The 22,304-nt window shown below is 39.3% G+C and overlaps 2 protein-coding genes across 2 annotated transcripts; both read right to left on the bottom strand.

The window, feature by feature from the left end:
• Nucleotides 1-15,220: 15,220 nt before the first annotated feature.
• On the bottom strand, nt 15,221-16,940 carry hmx4 (H6 family homeobox 4). The gene is made up of 2 exons (XM_085278732.1): nt 16,532-16,940; nt 15,221-16,396 (listed from the first exon to the last, which is right to left on the bottom strand). Exons 1-2 carry the CDS (start codon nt 16,743-16,745, stop codon nt 15,822-15,824), a joined length of 789 nt encoding a protein of 262 aa, XP_085134858.1. The 5' UTR covers nt 16,746-16,940; the 3' UTR covers nt 15,221-15,821.
• A 1,343-nt stretch (nt 16,941-18,283) lies between these two features.
• On the bottom strand, nt 18,284-21,119 carry hmx1 (H6 family homeobox 1). Its single transcript, XM_085278731.1, has 2 exons — nt 20,552-21,119; nt 18,284-19,252 (listed from the first exon to the last, which is right to left on the bottom strand). The coding sequence occupies exons 1-2, from the start codon at nt 20,832-20,834 to the stop codon at nt 18,636-18,638; spliced, it is 900 nt and encodes a 299-aa protein (XP_085134857.1). The 5' UTR covers nt 20,835-21,119; the 3' UTR covers nt 18,284-18,635.
• Between the last annotated feature and the right edge of the window lie 1,185 nt (nt 21,120-22,304).

The following is a 22,304-nucleotide window of genomic DNA, read 5'->3' as shown; positions in this document are numbered from 1 at the left end:
ATTCGGCTCGTGTGCCAGCCAGGTTAGAAAAAGGCAAACCCGTTCTCTACATTGTTAACAACATTTAATCAAAGCTCAATCAAAACAGCTGCCTTTTTTCCAGTCCCAAGCCGGAGGTAAATTATGTCTATTGGAGGACGTCTTGTCTCTCTCTGCTGACAGACGACCAAAGAGAGAGCTCTGTATTCTTATCTTCATCTAACCCTCCCGTCAAATCAACCTGCACATGAAAGAGAGCCTAGAAAAATACCCCCTGAACTAAATTGTGCTGTACTTTGTAGACTGTAGGAACTTAATAAGAATAAAAATGATCATAAAAATAATAATATTAAAAACAAATTTTAAGTTTTCAAATGTTTCTGAAAACTAAAATGTGTTTGGAATATATTTGGCATTTTGTTGGGTTCTTTTATTACCTTTATATAAACAGGAGAGGGCTCCTGGCTTAACCAGGACAGCTGATTACACTACAAATAAAACATTACTTTGTTTTTGACACTGATTTTGAAGTTATACTTTTGATTTTCAGCTAATTCACTTCAGCACAAACAAGAAATGCATTGGTTTCATGGCAGATAGTATTACCCATATGGGAACGGTCAGACTTAGAGCTCGAGTTCCCAGCCCATATGCTGACCACTCCAAGTATCAATCACTGCATCTAAATGACTTAAAAGAACCATATTGATTACCAATAGAGCATCATAAATCAAGACATAGACACTGGGCTTTTTTTCTCCACTCACTGGTGTGCACACGCGCACACATTGGCTTGCACATACATGTACTTCATGAAATTGTAACAATAAATCTGGAGGATGGGTTTTATGGACATGGAGATGCAGATGAAGTAATCTGATAAACAATTAGAGACAAAGAATCATTGGAAATGTGTGATGAAAAAAGACGAATGGTTATTTCAGTATGTTGCCATTTAAAAGTCAATTTGCCACAACAGGCTAAGATCAACTGTGCTTTCATTTTTCATTCCGCATACAAAGCGATGGGTTTGTCTCCTTTTGCATTTGCTCTTTGTAATGGGACACATGTTCCTCTGCTGCTTGGCCAGAGGGCATACATGAAAACGCTGCAGCGATAAGTGCATTTCATTCTGGAAATGTGTTTTTCTCACTTATTTATTCATCCCCACAACACCCTTGCAATATTGATTGAGTCAAGAGTCGCATAATTTTTTTAAGAGCTTTTAGTTATCCAAAAAGGAGGAAATGTCTTTTTTATCGTTTAAGGTGAAATCCAACTATATTCACGACGGAGGGACCTTTAGTTCTTTTCTTCTTCTTCTTCTTCTTCTTCTGGTGTGTGTACTATTTAAGTTGGGTTTGTTCTTCGCGTGTGTTTTCAGCTTAAATTTCACTTTCTCCTTTATTTTCTGCCTCCTGGTTTGCTGTGTAAGTACAGGCAGCGCATTTCTGAAACAACAAACATGACATGCACTGTGGAATAAAAGTATCCCATCTAATATTTATCACTAAACTCTAGACTCTGTGAATTGAGCTGTGTTCTGCCACTCGATTTAGTGTGAAGATGGAGAGAGTGCTGCACACAGATGGTATTTTTAGGTGTTCCGACTTGTTCAGTGTGCTCACTGGAAAAAGGCAAAGCAAGCTGAGATTTGACTTGTTTTGTGTGGTGTAAAAATGAGAGATTGTTTTAAACCAAACAAAAAATGACAAAGCTGGCCCCGATCTTTCTTATTGAGATGCACTAGTCCATTTCCTCTCGCTTTGCGTCTGCTTCTACTGAAGATAGCATTTTCCAAAACTGCAGTACATACATAAATGTGTAGTTTTTTTTTTAAACCTCAAGTATTTTATTACATAGTTAAGCACTTGATGTTAGTTAGAAAGGAGTAATGACTTTTTGAGATGCTGCCTTTAGTTCTATAAAAAGGTGCGTGGTTGATTTGAGTGTTCGTTTTCAAAATAAAAAAGTATGTTTCCAGCTGCAGCTTTGTATTGTTAATCATTTATGTTTCAGTCAAAAAAATAAATAAAACAGGCTATATGAGGTAAACAGGCTAGATTTCAGCAAAATTAGCCATTTATATCTGTAGTCCAAAGGAATTTAAAATAAATGTAAAATAAGAGACAGTGCACATTGATAAAATAAAGAACGCAAACTAAAACGATCACAGATCTGGTCTGTCATAAACCTTTGAAAAACTTTCTAAAACACTGTTCACTTCATTTGTGCCTCGGTCATGCAGTAACCTTCAGAGCGCACTAAAGTCCAATGCTTTTGTTTTTGTTCAGAGCTCTTTAAAAGATTCTGTGAGTGAAGAACGCGATTCCTGTTCGTAAGCCGGACTTTGTATTTTGTATTAGATGACTTGTTGACTCTGACTTCATTTATTTTTGTCTTATGTGTATTCCTGTTACATTTGATTTGATGATTTCTGTCATTTTGTAAATGTTTGCCTTCTCAGTCAGGTCTCTCTTTTTATAACAGATTAGAAAAGCCCCTGAGGATTAAAATCGCTTTCAATCTGTAGGGGCTTAAATAAAGGTGGAATAAATAAAAATATATTAAAAAAATAGGATATGTAAGCATTATTTTATTAGAGTTGGTGGCCATTCAATTTTTGTGCTTGTCTTAGTAATATCTTGACAGTAAGGAAAATATATATATTTTTAATTAATCAGCCAAAGAAAGGTCTCCTTCACCAGTTTAGCTCAAATTTAAGAAGATATTACATAAGTGTCATACTAGTTACTAAATATTTAAATGAATGACTTCAAATATGTGTTGTTTGGTAAAGCTGTCTGTTGTAAAAATAAACACCGTCTGGCCTTTAATCATTAAAATAATTAAGAATGGCATTTAAATTTTTGGCTGTATGTAAATTTAAAGGCAGGCAAGTTAATATTGCTTCTCTAGTGTGGTTTGTGAACACTCTAGAAAAGACTGAGGCCTGGCAGCAGCCATGGGATGTAGGTAGGTGTGTTGGAGGTGTACTTACTTACAAGTGGCACATCAGCCTGCTGCCAGACAGTGATAAAACAAAGTATTCAGAACTTGAAAGCCAAATGTATTCCCAAACTTATTTGATTGTCTTGCAGTTTATAAAATATTGCCGAATTACTATTACAATACAGTTGTTATCTTAGGCAATGACATGTAATAGAATTTTATTGTGAGTAATTTTATGATTTACACTCCTCGTGTACAACTACCTTACAACTGTACTTAAGTACTGCAGTAAATACACCATGTTAATTTACACCATCGTTTCCAGATGCTAGAGGACATCTTTGTAACCTCATTGCCCAGCCATGCCTCAGGAGCTCTTCAGGCAATACATAAATATATATAAAATATATTCAGCAGAGGTGGACATGATGTTTTGGCTGATCAGTGTGCTTTGTCAATCTACCTCACCCTTCTCTGACAATTGTATCTTGTTGGCACTTACTCTGTTTAATAGTTCCTCACTTTCTCCTCACTCTGTCAGTGGGGATGAGAGGATTTGGCAGCACTTTCTTCAGGCAAACAGAGCCAGTCTCATTAAATTTGCATTAAGTAAAAATACACACATGCTCCTCCACACAAGACCCACAACAGTGCGTGCACACATTTATAGAAGTCAGTATATCTGTCACGTGCTTGTATTTGCATTTCACTTTTGTGTTATGCAACATCTGTAATATCTCTTGCTGTTTCTATAAAAATGAATAAGCCTTTATACCACCATAAAGTCCCTAATAAAAGTGAAGAGTATTTCCAAGTTATAGACTGTTGCATTTATTGCTTCTGTTATTAATAAGACTGCATCCATTTCTCCAGTTCCTGTCTTGTAGTTTTCCTCCATCTGGTCTCTTTTACATCTGCTGTCCACCCCCCTCACTTTTCCTCTTCTCTCTCTCTCTCACTCTCTGGTTATACTGTCCAGGTCACTGCTCTCCCATGTGGAAATGTGAGAGTCAGTCACTCTTTTGCCTTTTCCTCTCAGTACTCTGCAAGCCTGCATGCTACAGTAGTTAAGGACAGTTTCAGTGTTGGCTTTTTTAAGGTGAAGGTAGCTTTGAAAATAGGTCTTAGTTAATGGGAATAAGAAATGTGAGGTGAGTTATTATCAACTACACAGTACTTATTTTGTATTGATAGTTTAAGCTTGTTGGTGTCAAGAACACATGAGTATTGATTTTAAAAGAGTTGTTCTGTCAATATTGGCATGATAAGCAGGTAATCTGACTATGCTAAAGAAAATGTTGTCATTAGGTCAGACTTTAAATTGTCTATAACAAATTTGTGGAAGAAGGAGTTGAATTGGGAAATTGTGAGAACGGCCCTCAGAGATTTTTTCATGATTGCACACAAATGCACCAGATGGTAAGTGATGTCACTGGTATAGGATTTACACACAAACAAACAAACAGAAAACATTTTTAACACCTTAGCCAATAGTAGGTGCTACATTTTTTGGGGGGGGGAAAATACTTGCACTGGCAGAATTGCTAGTGTAATCAAATACAGACAGTTAAAGTTGTAAAAATACATTGAAGTGTTTAGTTCAGTCTACTTTCAGCTGTTCCACATGTTTGATTTGGTAGAGTTTTTACACCAGATGCCCTTTCTGTGTCTCCGGACAGAATCAAAGCAGGGATCTTTGTTTGTTTGTTTGTTTGTTTTATTTGCCAAGCACACGTTAGCCTACACACCATAAGAGGCATGTGTTGAAATTGTTATTCATTTTTGATAAAACTGCACTTCTTAAATTAAATACACAACTAGTTTCACAATTTGTGAAGGTATTAAATAATGTATTAAATAATATGATCATTAAAAGGCTATACTCAAACACATAGGGTTTCGCATTTATATAACAGCAACAAATTGCTGCTATTATGGATAAAATTCAAGTATCAGATGATGGGAGACATTGTCATTGGTGGAGCTGTGTAAGGTTTTTGTGTTGTGTTGCATTAGTAGCACCAAATGGGAGTTAAGCCATCAGGAAGTGGTATGGTAGAAAGGGTAGAAAATTTGTGTTTGCACTTATGAGAATTACTTGAGCACAGGTCAGCCACTTTTGTTGTAATTCAGGCCAGTAGCATTTTTCCTTAGAGTAATTAGTTATATTAACTCAGGTTTTGTTTAGCAAACAGACAGACAAACACTGGCAAGTAGGCACACATACAGATGCCTACAAAAATACATAAAGTCACACACAGACTACAGAGGCAGATAGTCTGAAGACTTGTAGTCCATTCTATGCTCCAATTTAAGCGTCTGATCTGAGCAGAGCAGACAAGTGAGAGCAGTGTGCCCTAGAGTCATGTAAAATGCAAAGGAATATACTACTCTATTAAAACCTCCTGATAGCAGAGACAGGCTACACACACATAGACACACACACACACACACCTATACAGACTCACGCTCGTGTTTGCACACACAAGTGGAATGCTCTTAAACTTACTGTTCAGTCTTCTGCATCATAACATCTAGACACTAGCACTCAGCAGTACTTGCTTATGAATGGAAAATATTCCCATTAACTGCCTCTAGGTTAGAATGTTGTAGTAGAAATATTAAGTGCTTTATGACACACTCGGTTAATCAGATCTGGGGACTTGTATGGTTGTTTAATTCCAATTACCTTAGAGGGAAATCTGTTTCCTCGACAGATAGAGAATTGACCTAAATTCAAAGCTGCAGTTTGTTAACCATCTTCCTGGCACCTCCCCGTCCCCACTTGTCATCTGGTATCTCCTCTGCAACACTTTAGAGTGCACTCCTAAGTGTACTTAACTCTAGCAAGTCCACATGTTCTTGTTATATTATTAAACCCTCCCAAAAGACTATCAAGTTTTTATTATGCCTGCTGCTAGAAGTTGGTTATTTCAAAAAATTTGTCTCAGTTCTGTAACCCCAAATGACACTTTAAAACACTTTAGTTATAATCTGCCCCTAAATCACAGAACAAAATATTTACTTCCAGACAGGGTTATTTTTTCTGTCTGACTGCAAGCGGCAAAGTGCCGGCAGTAGTTCGACTCTCAAAAGATAGATGACATCTTCCTTTATTGTTGTTGGGAGATCATTCTGTGAGACTTGAACATTATTATTGATAGACAATCTTGGCGCTGCAGGGCAAAAGTTGTTTATGTCAGCTTCAGTCTCCTGTTCATCCCTTTTCTGTCTGCTTAATTGGTGTGCAATGTAGTGATGAACATGGCATTTCAGTTGCCTCGGTGTGCCAGGGTTAACCAGGGTTACATTAGTGCTTTCTGGTGTTTAACGATTCATTCCAGACTGAATTAAAACAGAAAATTCACACGAGCATGCCCGTGCATGTACATATCATGAAATATTCCTTCAGGCAGGTGACCCAAACATACCTCTGTATGTATACAAACACAGTTGAGGCTGATCCCAGGTAACTATATAAACGATACATGCCTGAGCTCTCCTGAGATTTCGATGTAACTATTTTTGGAGTCTGTGCTCATCTCGGCTCATCTCTTCTGACTCTCCGCTTACAGGCGGCTCTCTGTCTCATGCTTGCCTAAAATGCTTCCCCACCCCAAGCCACTTGTTTATCAGTCTGTTTGTTCTTGTCAGGCACAATATGTTCTCCCTCAGCAGCAGTCTACTCAGTTATTCTTCATCTGGCCCCTGGGCTGTTCTTAGTCAGCCTGTGTCCCCAGACACCTCTCCGCTGACCAATGGAGTGCTTTAACTATTTATGGCTGTTAGGTGTAGGCTTCATGCAAATGAATTAGGTAATGGGGCTGTATAGGGGACTTCAAGGGAAGCCAAATGTTAAAGCATTTTGTAACCCCTTACTTGAGCAAGAGTGTTTTGCAACATCACATAGGAATTATGAAGTCATTATAAATGCAGATGCTTTTCTACAACCATGTTTCCAAAAATGTTGGAATGCTAGGGTCAGTGAAATGAGAATTCAGGGATTCGCAAGCATTTTAAACTTACATTTAATTGAAAATTACAGACACAACAAATGTAAAAACCTATCTTGGTTGTGATGAAAGTCCTAACTTTTGGAAACAACATTGTATGCATTATATATATATATTCTGCAATCATGTTGAAGTCTATAAGCTTTTTGATGTACTAGAAAAATCAAGTAAAACTGATCCTAAAGGTATTTGCTGAAAGCATCTCTGCAGTATCCCAGTTGAGGCATCACAAATGGAACATGTTTGGAGGTTTCCGGACCAAGAGGAATTTTCCTTTTTTCATTTCCGTTCACTTGGGATGAGATTTCACACCATTAGCCCACCAATCCCCCAATACCCCCTCCTCACTACCACTAACCCACCTGTCTCACACCATCCCTGGACCATGAATTTTTCATACACTCAATCTATATTCATTATAAAACACATGCCCATTGCAATACGTGATCAAGAGGACACAGAGCTTTTAGTTATTCATCTTATTTATTTATATTTCTTTCCTGAGGGCCAGACGTTGGTTTCTGTCCTTATGTGCTGATTGCCAGCTATTACAGAGCACTTAGTGTCCCGAGAACTGGCCAGAAGGGAGCACAAGCCTCAAAAGATCCACTCATTTCACAGCTAAGAGGTGTGTTGGGAGGCAACAGTGAGTTATCACAACAATTCTAACAACTACACTCATGTTGAAGAAAAATACAACTCAAACTGGATTAAAAAAAGGCTCAAGCTGTCTCGTACAGGATAATAATTTAGCTCCCATAACACAGCAGCTCTTCTCATATTCAACGGATTAGTTTTCATGCAAATTTAATATACACTCCACATATATTATAGTCTCTCAGCTCCTCTTATGTACCTGTTTTCCCTGCCAGTTACTGTGGACGTTGATGTTTCTGTGTTACATGATGTTGTTTTACAGGAATGAGTTGTTAGCTCCATGCCCAACCCTCTAGCTTGGAGGACCGGGTTCAACCTTTGTCTGGCTTCTTGCCTTTTACCTTTCCAGTCTGATTAGAGCTGTCATGAGCCAAAGCAACGGCTGACATAGTGCTCAGGCACCTCAAAGCAGGCAAGAGACTGAGATGGGTGGACACATGTTGCAACTTTAACGTTTCACATGGGACGAAGACGACTGGCTGTATATACATTATTTAAGATGCTTCTACATTCTTCACATACCTTGAATACTGTTTTGAGCTGTTGAAAGGAGAACTTCATAGTCCTTTAAGCATGTGATGTTTACTACACAAATAATCACATATTCCGATAACGATATGTCTGTGCACATCTTGAATTCACAAATAATGTTGAATTACACCGTTTTGCTATAACTCTTAACCATCTACTACCGAGGAACTCGTTACACACGGCTGTGTCCACCTTAACACCTGTTAAACCAGCTTCACTGCTCTAATGCTTGTGCTGCTCTTTATTTTAGTGAACTTCACTCAAACTGGACTAAATGTAAAACTAGAAAATGATAATTATGTCCGAGTCTGCACCCAAGCAGATATCTGTTGTATCGATGTAGAACTCCACAACATCTCTAACTCTGAGATGGCGTTCTTACTGTTTGATAAATGTCTTGTCAATTTCATCAGAATAACAGCTAAACATATGTAATGCCAATAAACTTCTTTCTTAGTGTTTCTTCATTGCACTCACTACAAGAAGGCTCAGTTTAAACTCTAAAGGTACCAATTTGGTTTAAATGTTAGTTGCAACAAGAATTTATCTATGATAAAACAAGCGCTTCTTTTGTGTGAACTCTCTACATCAGCTAGTAAACTGGTGAGAAACACTCATAGGCAAAACACCAGAAACTGCTCCTCTAGGCTTTGTTGTTGGAGACCCAATGTGCCACAACATTAAAACTGGGAGAGCTGTTCATCATCACAGAGAAATCAGTGTAGCTTGGGCAATGACAATGCCATAACTTTTTCTGCCTATGTATTTTTTTACTTAATCATGTTTTTATGTTCTTATTTCATGAAGTGTTTCAATGTAATTTTGCAGTGAAATTTAATGTAAGTATTTTCCTAATTGTGCAGTTAAAATTAATTCACATAATAAATTATATGCACATTGTTAAGTTATCAGAGCTGAAGTAGGGTGTCAGTTTCACAATATTTTTGTAGATACTATTGAGAGCTATCGACTCAACACCTCATGTACGATAATGTCTGCTCAACAAAGTGAGATCGTAAATTTTTTTTTTATACCTTTTTTTTCCCCTGGAGTTAAATTAGTTTTAGTTATTTGCTCCTAGACTACATTGTACCAATTCTTTAAAATGAAAGAGTAGCACTTTTAAAAAAATATAACCATCTGGTATTCTTCAGTGCCAACTGTGCCAAATGCGGCCTGCTGCTTTTTTCTTTGGATTTAATGATGGCGCAGATAGCATGGATTAGTATATCTTGGTGTTCCCCGTCCAATGTTTGGATGTGGGTTTCTTAGATTGCCATTTTATTGCCTAAATTTTGTTCTTTTCGCTAGCCTCTTTAAGATCTTCATAGTGGTCGGTTGTTCTTTGGGGACTGGGTTTCATTGCAGCTGTTTATTCAGCATCATCAAGTGACGCTGTAAATGGCAGCAGGCCAGTTACTCTCTGGTCTCCTGGGACTTCTCGTGTGTCATGTCACTATAGAGGCACGCAGGTCAGCTCTGCTTCATGCACACTACATGTTCTGTTCTGCTTAGATCTGCATGACCGCATTTTGTGGTACATGATCATCAAGGTGTGTGCAGGAAGCCTGAATGAACCTCTCGGTTTAAGGTGTTATAGACCATCTATGTGTATGTATGTGTGCGCACGTAACAGGCTTTGGAACAGTTAAGTACAGCTCTTTGACATGTTTGGATAATATTTCTTCCAAAATAAAAGTTTTGCCAAGATTTAGGACATATCCTCACCTGTCTCATCATCTTCTACCAAGGGGAAGTAAAAAACAAAACAAAAAATATTGTTAATGCAGCAATCATACCTGAAAGAATACATTTGCAGTTAGGTTCATAAACTCTTTAGATGGTCTCATTATTTTGCTGGTTACCACAGTTCTATTATTTTCAATTTCATTTAAGCCCCTAAAACAAATGGGATGTTTTATTAATTGGTATAATTCCTATAATCTGTCAAACTGTAAACATGAACATGAATTAACAGGAGCTCTGGGGCTTATATGTGTTGTATATATGACAAATATTTGTGGCGCAAGTGTAGATCTAATGACATTTCAAAATTTTGACTGATTCAAACGGTTGTCTTGGGGAAAAAAACCCAGTAACTACCATGTTTACAATGTAATGTTGATAAGCTTCGTTTTAGCTGTCTGGGGACCAAAAACCAGGACACTGACAGTAACGCATAAACCTTTAATTAAAACCCAGGGATTAAACAGGCTTAAATATAAAATTTCATGAGTAAAATTAAGAATAAGGCATTGAAATGAAGTCCAGCCAGACTGTTGGTAATGCTGATTTGTGAAAAGATGGAAAGCAGGAAGAACGAGTTAAAAAAAAAAAAAAGTTAGGACACTCTAACTATTTGTTGTTAATGGACTTATATTGACTACAAGCATGAAACCACACAGAGTATTCCATGTCCACACATAGAGGAGCTCATTCTCTGGGGCTATGGATAAGTGTTGATGCCCCCACTCTCACTCAGAGATGTCCCCCCAGACTCTGAATATCCCTGCCCTGTCTTCTGTCCTTTTCCTCCTTCCTTCTCCTCTTTCCTCTGCCTTTATCCTTCCATTGTACCTATTGATTGGCCTATAATGTGTTTTCAGTGGTAGATTAATGGCACATTATCCTGACAAGGGTGTGTGAGGGGACAGGACGTGAGGGAGAGTGTTAGAGATGATGTTCTTTAATTGATATGCTCTGGTGTGTGTGTGTGTGTGTGTGTGTGTGTGTGTGTGTGTGTGTGTGTGTGTGTGTGTGTGTGTGTGTGTGTGTGTGTGTGTGTTATATGAAACAGAAACATGAAATTAAAAACTCACATTTTTATTAGAAAATGGATGAATGGGCAGAGATTTTAGAATATTTATTTAAAAATCGAAATAAAACAATTTTTATAAATAAATGAGACATTAATCAGGATAAGGTAAGAATTTTTATGAATTTTGGCAAGTACCTTTTCACTTCGTGCAGAACCAGGAAGTTCCTTATCTAAAATCTCCATCCATTCATTCGTCCATCCATTTTCTTAATTACTCATCTGACTTGGGTTTTATCCCAGGGCTAAAGCAGACAACCACATACTCTCACACCCACACTTACAGTTACCTAACCACTGCAATTTTACAAAAAATGCATGTCTTTTGAGTGTAAGAGGAAGGAAGACTATTTGGAGGCGACCCACCCAGGCATGAACAGAACATGCAAACAAAGCAAGAATCATGTACAGACCCCAGGAGATGGAACCAAGTGCTAACCACTGCATCACCGTGCCATCCTGGAGGTAAAACTGAGTTAACAAATTGTAAGAAATATGTCAAGCCAAGTATGGCGAACACTGCAAATGTAATTAGTTCCCAGAACTTAAAAATATTACGCAAAATTGTTCTCTTTTAAAGTGCCGACTAAGTTAGGGCAACTCATTCATTGTAAGTATCTAATCACAGTGAATGAGTCATAGCACAGCTAGTTTGACTCGGGCTTTTGAAATGCAAAACAGAACTCTCAAAAAGCTGCAGCTAACCAGGATGACGCAGAGAAAACTGGTATAAATTTCAGTGTTAATGTAAACTTAAAACAAACCCATTTTCCAGCGTAGTGTCACTTAGTTCATTTAGTTCATGAGCGTTTTCACTCTCTCACTTAGCTTGGCTTACAATTAAATATTGGACACCTTCCAATGTGGTCTCGTCCTCCCTCATCCCTGCACTCTCTCGCCTATTATCTCTGTCTCTGTATCATTTGCTTTTATCTCAGTTCATCCCCTTCGGCATCATTCAATTTCCTCAAGCAATTTGCATTATGGAGTGGGGGGTGTCTAAATAAGCAGATCAATAGGCCATCAAACAGTCCTTAAGTGTGACACATACACAGATCTTGTGTCTCAGATTTCCACCTCTAACTAATAGCCTTGTTGTTTACTTTACAATGTGCTGTGTCATGAAGTTTTTGTGTAGGGTTGCCCTACAGGGCATTGGGACTCCCCAGAGAATCCATTTGCAGACTTTTGCAGTGCTGACTGAGGCTGGAGAGCACAAATAAAAATACTCTTTTGCAAATATTTTCTTTTCTTATTTTGTTTTGGCAGAATTGTTGAATGCTCAGAGGCATGAATACTTTTTCACCGAATATTATTCTTCCCCTTTAGTTTTACTTCCCTGGAAAAGTGTTGAAAATGTTTGTGACAAACCCACACCATTGCCCTATGAAGCCAAAAATAGAATTTCAGTTAAAGAAAATCTCCCATGTGAAATCTTTTGGTGACAGTCTTTTCTGTACTTTAATGGATGGGCTCTCCCATCATCCTGGGCGATGACCTTTGTCAGTTGACAGCGAGAGGTCAACAGAGGTTAAAGTAATAGGCGAGCTAAGAAAGGGGCCCCCGCCTAGTCATGCAGAAAGGAGCTGCCAGAGCTTTACACAGGCATAATGTGCGCACACATACACACACTTGGAGTTGCTCTCCATCCAACAGAGACAGCACTTCCTCGCTCCTGACCAAACAGACCTCGGCTATAGAGAGGCACAGACCCATGCAGAAATACAAATGTGATCGTAGTTTTTCCAACACAAACACACACTCATCAACTGGTTCTGAGTGATCTCTCCCTCTCCCCCTCCATCTCTTTCAGTGTTACACACTCTCCTGCTCAGTCCCTCTCATTCAGTCACAGGCGCACACAGTCGGGCTTCAGTGCGCAGATTACTGTGATGAGCTATGACAGGGCAAGAGGCGAGAGGGAAGCACAGTAAGAATGGGAGAAGAGGACAGAGTGACAAAATGAAGCGAGTACAGTGGTGGAAGCAATTAACACTTCTTATGAGAAGTACTGAACTCAATTTGTGTGTTTATGTATGTGACACATAACAAATCAAGCTGATTATCAAAGTGTTTACTTTATTCTCTACAGTCCAACAGCTGAAAGCCTTGGTGCCTTGAAGACGGCATAATCTTCTCCATTAACTATGGCTTGAAGGTTAATAATATACCATTTGGCCACACCTCGTATCTTGACAGTCCGCCGTCATGTCTGAGCTGGTAGCCGCTGGGGATTGTGGGTACGGAGCAGTGTGACTCTCCAGCAGCTCTGAAACACGAGACAGCCTGCCAGACATAACAGGCCTCTTTTCTTCAGTGAACACACACACTCGATGGAGTCGATGTCTGAATCACACACAATGATAGATGTGAATGCCTCTGAGATTCCTTTATTTGCCACAGAGGATCGGTAATGAACACATAGTGGCCTGTTTTTCTCTTAAGTAACTTCATTTTAACTATGTGATTATACCTCCGTAGTAGATAGTATAGATTACTCGGTATGATTTAGGCCTATGCTATTATAAATGTGCAGGTTAAGTGTTTCGGCAAAGTGCCCCGTGGGGGTCAAAGGGCAGTACTGATAAGGTTAGCTCACTTTCAGCTCATTCAATGCAGAGCGAGAATTTTTGTTAGTGGAGAAAATGCCATTATTGTTTTTGACAAATTATTGTTTTCAATTATGTTTTCTTCTGTTGTCTGTGATGGACCACTTAGTCTAAGTCAAGGGTATTATGCTTGTGGCACGCTCAGACTCCCTGCGGGCATCAGTGAAATAACAAATTATCTTTGGTCTTGGGAAAATCATAAGATTTGAAACATCACAATGTTACCCTGTGAAACACCATCACAGTGTTTTAAGATATTTTGCAGACAAATGTTACTTGTTTTTTAGTAAAAACACTATAAATCTAGATTTAATTTTTTTTACATTATTTTGCATCATTTTTTCCTTTAACAGAAGACAAGTATTAGACAATGACTATCGTTTTATACCTTGTTAGGTATACCACAATGCATGCTTTAAATTCTGAAAATGCATATTATATCGCCATTTAAAAAACATGTTATTTGCTGTAGTTAGGGATCATTACCAGTTACTTTCTCTTTTTATTTTCCTTCTTGTTAGCTATATAATTTAAACAGCTAAGACATCTTATCTCAGAAATAAGAACTCCAGAAAGCAGATAGCCTTGTTTCTGTTTTGGGGGAAGTGCATTAATTCACTCTGGAGTCCTGGGTGTAAATATCCCCTTGCTAATACAGCTGACACAAAAGAAGTTAACTCAAAAGGAAAGAGCCTTGGCTTGGCTTCACGGGAGTGGGCGAAAAGCTTCCCATTGTGTATGCTTAAAGTCATGATGGAGATATGTGTACATTGGTTTGCACACTGAGCGCTGGACAGAAGGAGAATTTAGGTAGGCTTTCTGTCATAACCAAATGGGGAAGGAGGAGCTTCACCTCATATCTACATCTGTCAGCTCTACATCTTTGGGTCAAAAGTTTTCCAAAATATTTTAGTTTCTCAGCAAGTTACAAGATTAGTCTCATGTTATTTCTCCTCTGATATAGCACATCGTAACCAAGTGTAACCTGAAGTATTTACCTACAGAAACAGAAGGGAATGTCTGAATGTGTAACCACTTTGCTTCAATGTAAACAGTTTTTTTTCTTAAGGTAAAACAGAATTAGTCTCACATTGTATTGCCAATTTCATTTACTGTCATTTGTAGTTATGCCTCTAATATGCCGTTTTTTTTTAATTCAGTTGAAGATAAAAGTGACACTTTTTTTCCCCAGACATACTGAGGTTGTTACTCCATGGTTTGTCTTTTATGACTCAGTATAATAATAATATTCAGCTGGCTGTAAGGTATTTAAAATGAATGTAGTATAAAGTACTGCCCTCCAAATTTAACAAATTATCTATGTTAGTGTGCCACTATTTTGCCTAAGCCTTGTCCTTTCACCCATAGAGGTTAGGATACAGCAGCCTGGTGTAATTTAAAACAAATTTACATTGAGTGGTTTTTACAGAGGCCACATGTTTACGCTTTTGCATGATTTACCTTTTTGCAGCTGTGTTTTTTATTTCTTTTCAGTCAATAGGTCCTACAGAATCCTCTTAGCAAAGATATTGAGAAAATTAATTAACCAACAACTGCATCCATAGCGTATTATATACAGTTTTGTGAAACTGTATACAATTTATGTCCGAAACACAAGGGTCACTGCAAAATACTGAATCAATTCTGTGAAATATTTCTTGAAGATATTTTAATTACAATTTCAATAAAAGGTGTAATGGGCCCACAGGCAAACGTGAAACAAAGTAAGAATGATAAAATATTCAGAAAAACAAAACACATGCGTGAAACAGAATAAAATGTTAATTACATTCATTTAAATACAAAGATAATTTCAGTAAAATTCAAAATTCATTTATGATATAGGAAATGCATGCAAATCGGATATAATAATTTCTTTGGTGGCTTAGGCTGCTGGATATGCTTTTGTCAATAATAATAACAATAATAATAATAATGTAAACAATAAAATGATCTAAATTATATTGTTTTGGGCCTCCCTCGGGCTATCATTAGCGTAGCCTGAGATTGATCTGTACAGGGCAATGTGTAACAATAGGTTTCGTGTCAGGCCTCTACAAAACCCACAGATGACTGAAAATAAATAATACTGAATCCGCTTATTTGTATGTGATATGTAACTACTCCCCTGCCACTGTAGTTGCAGTCTTACTCAACAGTTAAGGCCGCAGAGCCGTCTCCTCCATCTAAACCACCTTAAATGCTTCAAAGTTGGCAACAGACCACTAAAAGTGTCTCTTTCACTGCAGGGAATTGTTAAAAGCATCATACGTCCCCTTCATACAGGCTGAAGTACTTGCTGGCGTTTGAGAAGCAGAGGTAAGGCGTGCTACTTCCCGGGTAGACCACGGGCAGAGGCACGGGCAGCAGGCATCTCCCCAGCAGGTTGCTCTCTTTGTACAAAGCCGGGAGTTGCCCCACCACCACAGGCTTTCCAGTCTCGGGGAAATCGCTAACTGGTCCCTCGATTTCGTTAGAAATTTGTCTTTTCAATTTATTCCTACGGTTCTGAAACCATATTTTTACCTGGGTCTCCGTGAGCTGCAACGAACTGGCAAGGCAGGCGCGCTCTGCGCTGCTCAGGTAACGTTTCATGTCAAAAGTAGACTCCAGCTGAAAAATCTGTCTCTTTGAAAAAATAGTGCGTGTTTTCTTTTTCGTTATCATTTTATTCTTCTTGCCTGGGCTCCCTCCTTTGTGGGGGTCTGTGGCTGCGGTGGGAGAGCTGCTGTCATCGCAACTGCTGTCCCCGCTCTCGAAGCGCGCCTCCGTCACCTTCCTCTGATTCCCGCGGCTGATGACGACCGTTTCCGTTGATCCGCTACAGTCTGTGATTAACTCTGCAATAAAATGACACTTTGATTAACCCACTGTGGTCATTACTCAAACTCTGCTGTCACGTTAAACTGAATTATCGACGAGTGCGAGCTGTGCGTAAATATGAACACAGATAGAAATTGGTTCAAAGCTCTTACCACTGTCGTTGAGCCTGTCCGGGTCCTGTCTGGCTTGAGTTCCTTTCTCTTCGTGATGAAAACTGTCTTTACGCATCGCTGTGGCCAGTTCATCCTGCGATCCGGCGGATTGACAAGTGTCACAGTTACTGCCGCTTGTCTTGAGGTTGAGGATGTTGTCGATAGTGAATTTTAGAGAGGCGGTCGGGCGACGTGGTGCTTCTGCTTTGTTCATATTCTCCAAGTCGCTCCAAGTCCTCTCTTGTTTACTTCCTCGAGTCTATTCGTCCTTAACTCTAAACCGGGACGTTAATCTCACCACTTCGTCTCGATACACCATAGCAGCAGTCACTGAGCAGAGCCTGCTGGGCTGGCTGTGCTCTGTACGCGTCGCTGCTACACACACAGGATGGAGCGCTGTGTCCTTGCTGATTGGCCCAAAGAAACGTTTAGCAGTGACCAATAACAGCGCAGGAATGGCAGGGAAAAAGTGGGGGGGCTGGAAAGTGGTGTTGTGCCTAGACCAACAACCCCCAGTCTTTTCTGACTCCCCCTCATCTTCATGCATCTGCTGCGAGGAAAATCGTCCGGAGCCCTGCAGGGATTCCCCAGGATAATCAAGCAGTTTAATTTTACAGCATATACAGTAGACTAGGTACGCTCTGACACGGTTTTTTTTTATTGTAGTTTTCAACCCCCCTTTTTGTGAAGTGGGCCACGCAGCTACTTGAGTGTGATTTGCGTGCTCAGAGCGTTAAATATTTAAGTATTTGTCAGCTTAATATCAAATTTGACTGAAACGAGACTGGCTTAATGTAGCAGTACGTGTTTATCTGAGGAATTTGTTGACGCCCCCCCCCCCCCCCCCCCCCAACAAAAAAATGAATAAATAAATAAAATCTTCTCGAATTCGGATATTAGCTTTTTGTCTTTGCAAATCGTGGCTTGATGCATTTTCTGTAGCTTTATATAGAATAGCCTTTTTTAAGTAAAAGTAAAATATTAATTAGAAACCAAAAACATACTTTGATTTAAATCACGCCACATTCACAAAATCGTGACTGTTTTCAGTGTGCCTCTGTATTTTGTAATTAACGCCTATTTTATTGCTGATGGCTACATTTTTGTCATTAAAACGCTCCAGATGTAGCTAATAATAAAGCTTCCCGTTAGAGTTCACTTTGTATTAATTACGCTTTCTGTAATTTTATTACTTTTGCATATTTCATATATACTTTTTCATTTGCACCCTTTTAAATGGACCTATTTCACCTTCAGAAACGTATCTTAAGTTGTGAAAACACGTTTTTAGACGTGATTTTTTTTTCTTCCATATTGATTACCTTACTTTCTCCCAAATGAACAGCAAAGTCTTCAGACAGCGTTTCAGTCAAATGTTTCGCTTGGCTGTAGTGCTCTTTTGTATACTCTCACTGCCTCCTTTGTGCATTGTTATTATTATATATTGTAATTATATACATGTTAGTTAGTTCACTTTAATAAAGGCACACAAGGGTTTATAGTATATTGTATAGGCGATCATGCTAAGGTTTAGCCGGATGCTACAAAAGTTCAAAAACTGCATTAAACTTAACTTTGTTTCCGGAACACTTTAAGCTTTGTTCCAAACACACTGATCCACTTCATTCCCTATATACATAGGTGTGCAATCCTTCATGATGATTGTTAGACTGGCAGAAGTAAAAGAAAAATGCAGTGTTTCTGTCACATATATGTTTACAAACAACACAAATGCTGATAGTTTGTGCTTGTTTTTTTTTATTTATTAAGTGAAAAGTGACAAAGATGGAAAAATGTGTGACTTTAAATACAAAAGTTTGCAAAAATAAGTGTGTATTTAAACATACAGTATTCATCTTCGGCCTCCGCTGCCCTGGAGGCCTTGCCATGCTTGACTGTATTAGGGGTTATGCTATGCAAGAGCAGCACTCTTGTCGGAGTTTATGCACCGACATATAAAGATGGTTCGCTACTTTGTGTCATATGGACTCTGCGGACTGTCTTTGAGTGCAGACAACCTTTTCGGCGGTGTTGGAGGTTATTGCACAATTAATAAAAACGAGGTGGTTTTGTGTTATTAGCATACAGTTTGATAAGTCAGTCTTTACACCAGTCCTGTCATCTGCGATCTTAGCATGCTCATTGAGTGAGCAAACGTCGATAGAGGGTAGTTGATGGGGCTGGAGAAGCTTCCCACGGTTTGAGAAACGGGATGTCCGTTTAAGCTGAAACCCAGTGCTGGTGTGGGTCCTTCATGATACAGAATTGGGACCCTGACAATCCGCTGGGTAGAGTTTGGGATTTGTGCAGCCTCTAGATCAGCCGCCAGCTGCCTCTTCCATTTATTCCTCCGGTTTTGAAACCAGATTTTGACCTGAGTCTCTGTCAGGTGAAGAGATGCTGCCAAACCGGCCCTCTCTGAGCTGCTCAGGTAGCGCTTCACATCGAAAGTGGACTCCAGTTGAAATACCTGACTGCGACTGAACACGGTTCGGGTTTTCTTTTTCCTGGCGAAAGTTGCGTCAGATGAAGCGTCTTGTTCTGTACGTGCGTCAGAAACGTTTTGCGCGTCCTCCACGTCTTCCGTGAGGTTGCTGTCGCCCGTTTTCCTGTCAGGTTCGTCGCTGTCCTCAGTTATCGGCTCAGACACAGCCGGTGAAGCCCTGTCGCTGGTTGATAATGAGCAGCATGGATCTAGTGAACCTGTACTGTCTTTTGGACCTAAAGGGAGACAATGCAACAGAAGAACTTGCTTAAAAAAGACAATCAGACATTAAGATACACATTCTCCAAATACTCCGTTATCTTCAGTCAGATTTTTTAACTGGCTACACCGTCCTTCAAACTGTTTCTTATAGTAACTGGTTCATAGGATAATCTTCGAAGAGTCAAACTGTCGACACACTTATTGTTGCACCAGAAAACAAAAATAAAAGTGAAATTTTCACCTGTTTAAAAATCGTGTTTATTGTGTGTCGTAGTATACCCCTTGTCAAAAGTTTGGACAAGCATGGGCAAAGCTTAGGCGTTTTGACTGGATTGCATAACACATAATACATTCGACTAAGCGGTTTCAGGCCCGATTATGATACTTATTATTATAAATATAAATAAGAGTCCAACAACATCTTCCCAAATATGCTAGTAAATACTAATTTAATGTTTGGCTGTTGGTATTGATATGGGACTTTCATTACATGTAAACACAGTATGGTGATATTGGAGTTTTAAAATAAGCGTATTTGGCTGTGAACACCAAAGGGTGGGGCACTTTGTTCTGAGGTTGCATATGAGTGTCACAAATCCACCGAATGTGCGTAAAAGCGTCATGTCGACGTTCCGTACTTCGTTTTTGTTTTGCTTTGTATTCTGGGTTTTTGTGCGTAATCCGTGTGCGTAATCTTCAAGCCATACCATGGATCTCATGACAAGCAGCCATGCCGTCAATAGAGAACGAATTTCAGACACGAAAACGTTAAGACTTGCATGTGTTTTGCAGCTCAAAAATGCCCCAGCTTTTTTCACCATTAAAAAAAGATGACTTTTAATACTCCTACTGTGGTCTATAGATAGGAGAGCTCGGTCAACTAAGGATGAGTAAACGGAGAACCATAGTTACAAGTGTGGGTGTCACACCTCACTCGCTTCAAGTTTGCTGATTTTATCTAGGTTATATTTAAAGAGCAGAGAAGTGACTCGTGACTTGCTTGTATTTTCTATGAGTCAATCTATGTGACTGAAATCCTGACACCAAAGTACGGATCCACAAGACTCATTAGGCGCATTCCGGAACACTTTCTGTATGTTTATCAAGCGAAACTATATTTTTTAAAAGAACTATATGGAAAACTTACACCAATACATTTAATATATATATTATTGTAAGATCAATAGTTAAAAAATGTCTTGTTGCACTGCACACGGGCAAGTGAAAAGACCTTTAACTTATTTTAGGCACGAACTGTTTTCTAACCAATATTTAACATGTTCTCGTGGCTCGTGAAGCTGTTCTATACTTACTGTGTGGTGTTTCCAAAGCTCTAAAGTTGAACGCAGTCCCTTCGCGGTACCACTGCAACAGCGAGTCTCGGTATAGAGACCGAGCTAATGAGTTTACGTCGGGCACTGAGCCGCTTGTGTCGGTGTGATATGCGTTTAGTTGTCTTTCGGTGGAGATGTCCCCTCGACTTCTATCGGTCATCGACTCCTCTACATCCTGCCTCTTGCTCAGCAGATTCTCGATAAAAAACGACGACGCCCTCGATGAAGTGGGAGCCTGAGTGACCGTCAGTTTTTCCTGCATGATCTATCGATGTCGCGATGCTTTTACACAAGAAGCCGATGGATTCTCTTTTGATCGTGCCTCAACGCAATCTAAAGTCCAAGCAGTCATTTCCAGCGATGCTGCCTTTGCGCTGTGTTGGGACGTGTAGTCATGGCCGAGACTGCGATCCCTCGGTGCCCACAGGAGGAGAGCGAAATGGATAGAAGGAAGTAGCAGTATAGTGAAACGTCAAGTCAAACGCTTAATGAGTCGAGGGCATCCAGCGATTGGACGAGCACAATAGCAAATGGGGGTTACCAAGAAAAAGAGAATTACGGTCTTGTGCGTAAGCCTCTGCTGCTACTCCGTGCGCGCGTGTGTGTGGGTTCACGGTAAGGGCCGTCCCCTCGAGGTCATCCAGACAAGAGAAGACCTCTGTTCTTGAAACAGCACTCTCTTTTTGGGCTCAATTAGGGTTCAAATCAAAATAAAGATCCGGCAGGGAAGCAATCATCCTAGAGCCTTGACCTGCCTCCACTTAGTACAGAGAAGGATAGAATTTAACTTGTCAAATTCAAATAGATTCCCCCTTTATCCAATAACTGTACAAACAGATATTATATGCATATCGTTTAATTATTTTATAGGCCTATTATAATATCTGGAAAGTATTTTACAGCAGCTTGTAGATTCTAATGTTTCAGTTATCCCATTTATCCCAAATAAAATGATTTAGTGCTCCGAATGGTAGATTTTTTTTTTACCTAATGTTTCGACACATGAGTGCACTGAACCGTGCTAAACGACACGAGACGCTGCACCTTGAAAATAAATGCTGTCAAAGGTTATCCAAACTTTCCGCAATGGCTCAGATATTCCTGATAATAAGCATGTTTATCTGAAGCTGTGCACTTCATATCGTATGACTGTGTACGTGACAAATAAAATTTGAATTTGAATTTGAATTTCATAGCTTTATTAAGCCCTGCTACACATGATTTTCCTTACATGTTTTGGAGTTGATCTGCAAAGATTCAGGACGTATCTAAATAAAGCTGTTTCAGCATTGGGTATCTGAGTTGTAGATATATAAATTTAAATGAATAAAGGTAAATAATGGGCTGGTGTAATAGAAGTGGATTAGTTTGAATTTGCCATTTACAAAACAAAGTTCAGTGCTTTCAAGGATTGGACTTCATCCTGCAGATTAAGAAAGGCTCATCAGTATTGGATCATCTGAAACATATAAACGAGTGCTGACGGGCGTTTTTACCCTTTTCGTTAAAATGGCAAGACATTTGAGCTTTTATTTCCCTCAGTGGAGTCAGCGGTGTTGACCTTTAACTCCAGACCTCACTCTCTCTCTGTCTCTAAGTCTCTCTCACCCTCTCTCTCTCTCTCTTTCTTTGCCCCCCTTAGGGCAAGACTTGCCCTTTGACAGAGGATCGGTGGAACTGCTGCTCCTCAACCTAACACTAAGAGTAGACAACAGTAACGTGAACTGTGTGT

The sequence above is a fragment of the Mchenga conophoros genome, linkage group LG6 (assembly GCF_057382185.1).
Source record: "Mchenga conophoros isolate Kocher_MC1m ecotype Shallow Benthic linkage group LG6, M_conophoros_male_GT1.1, whole genome shotgun sequence".
Taxonomy (NCBI): Eukaryota; Metazoa; Chordata; class Actinopteri; order Cichliformes; family Cichlidae; genus Mchenga; species Mchenga conophoros.
Note: the sequence above shows the minus strand (reverse complement) of the source record. Positions and strands in the feature narration are given on the sequence as shown.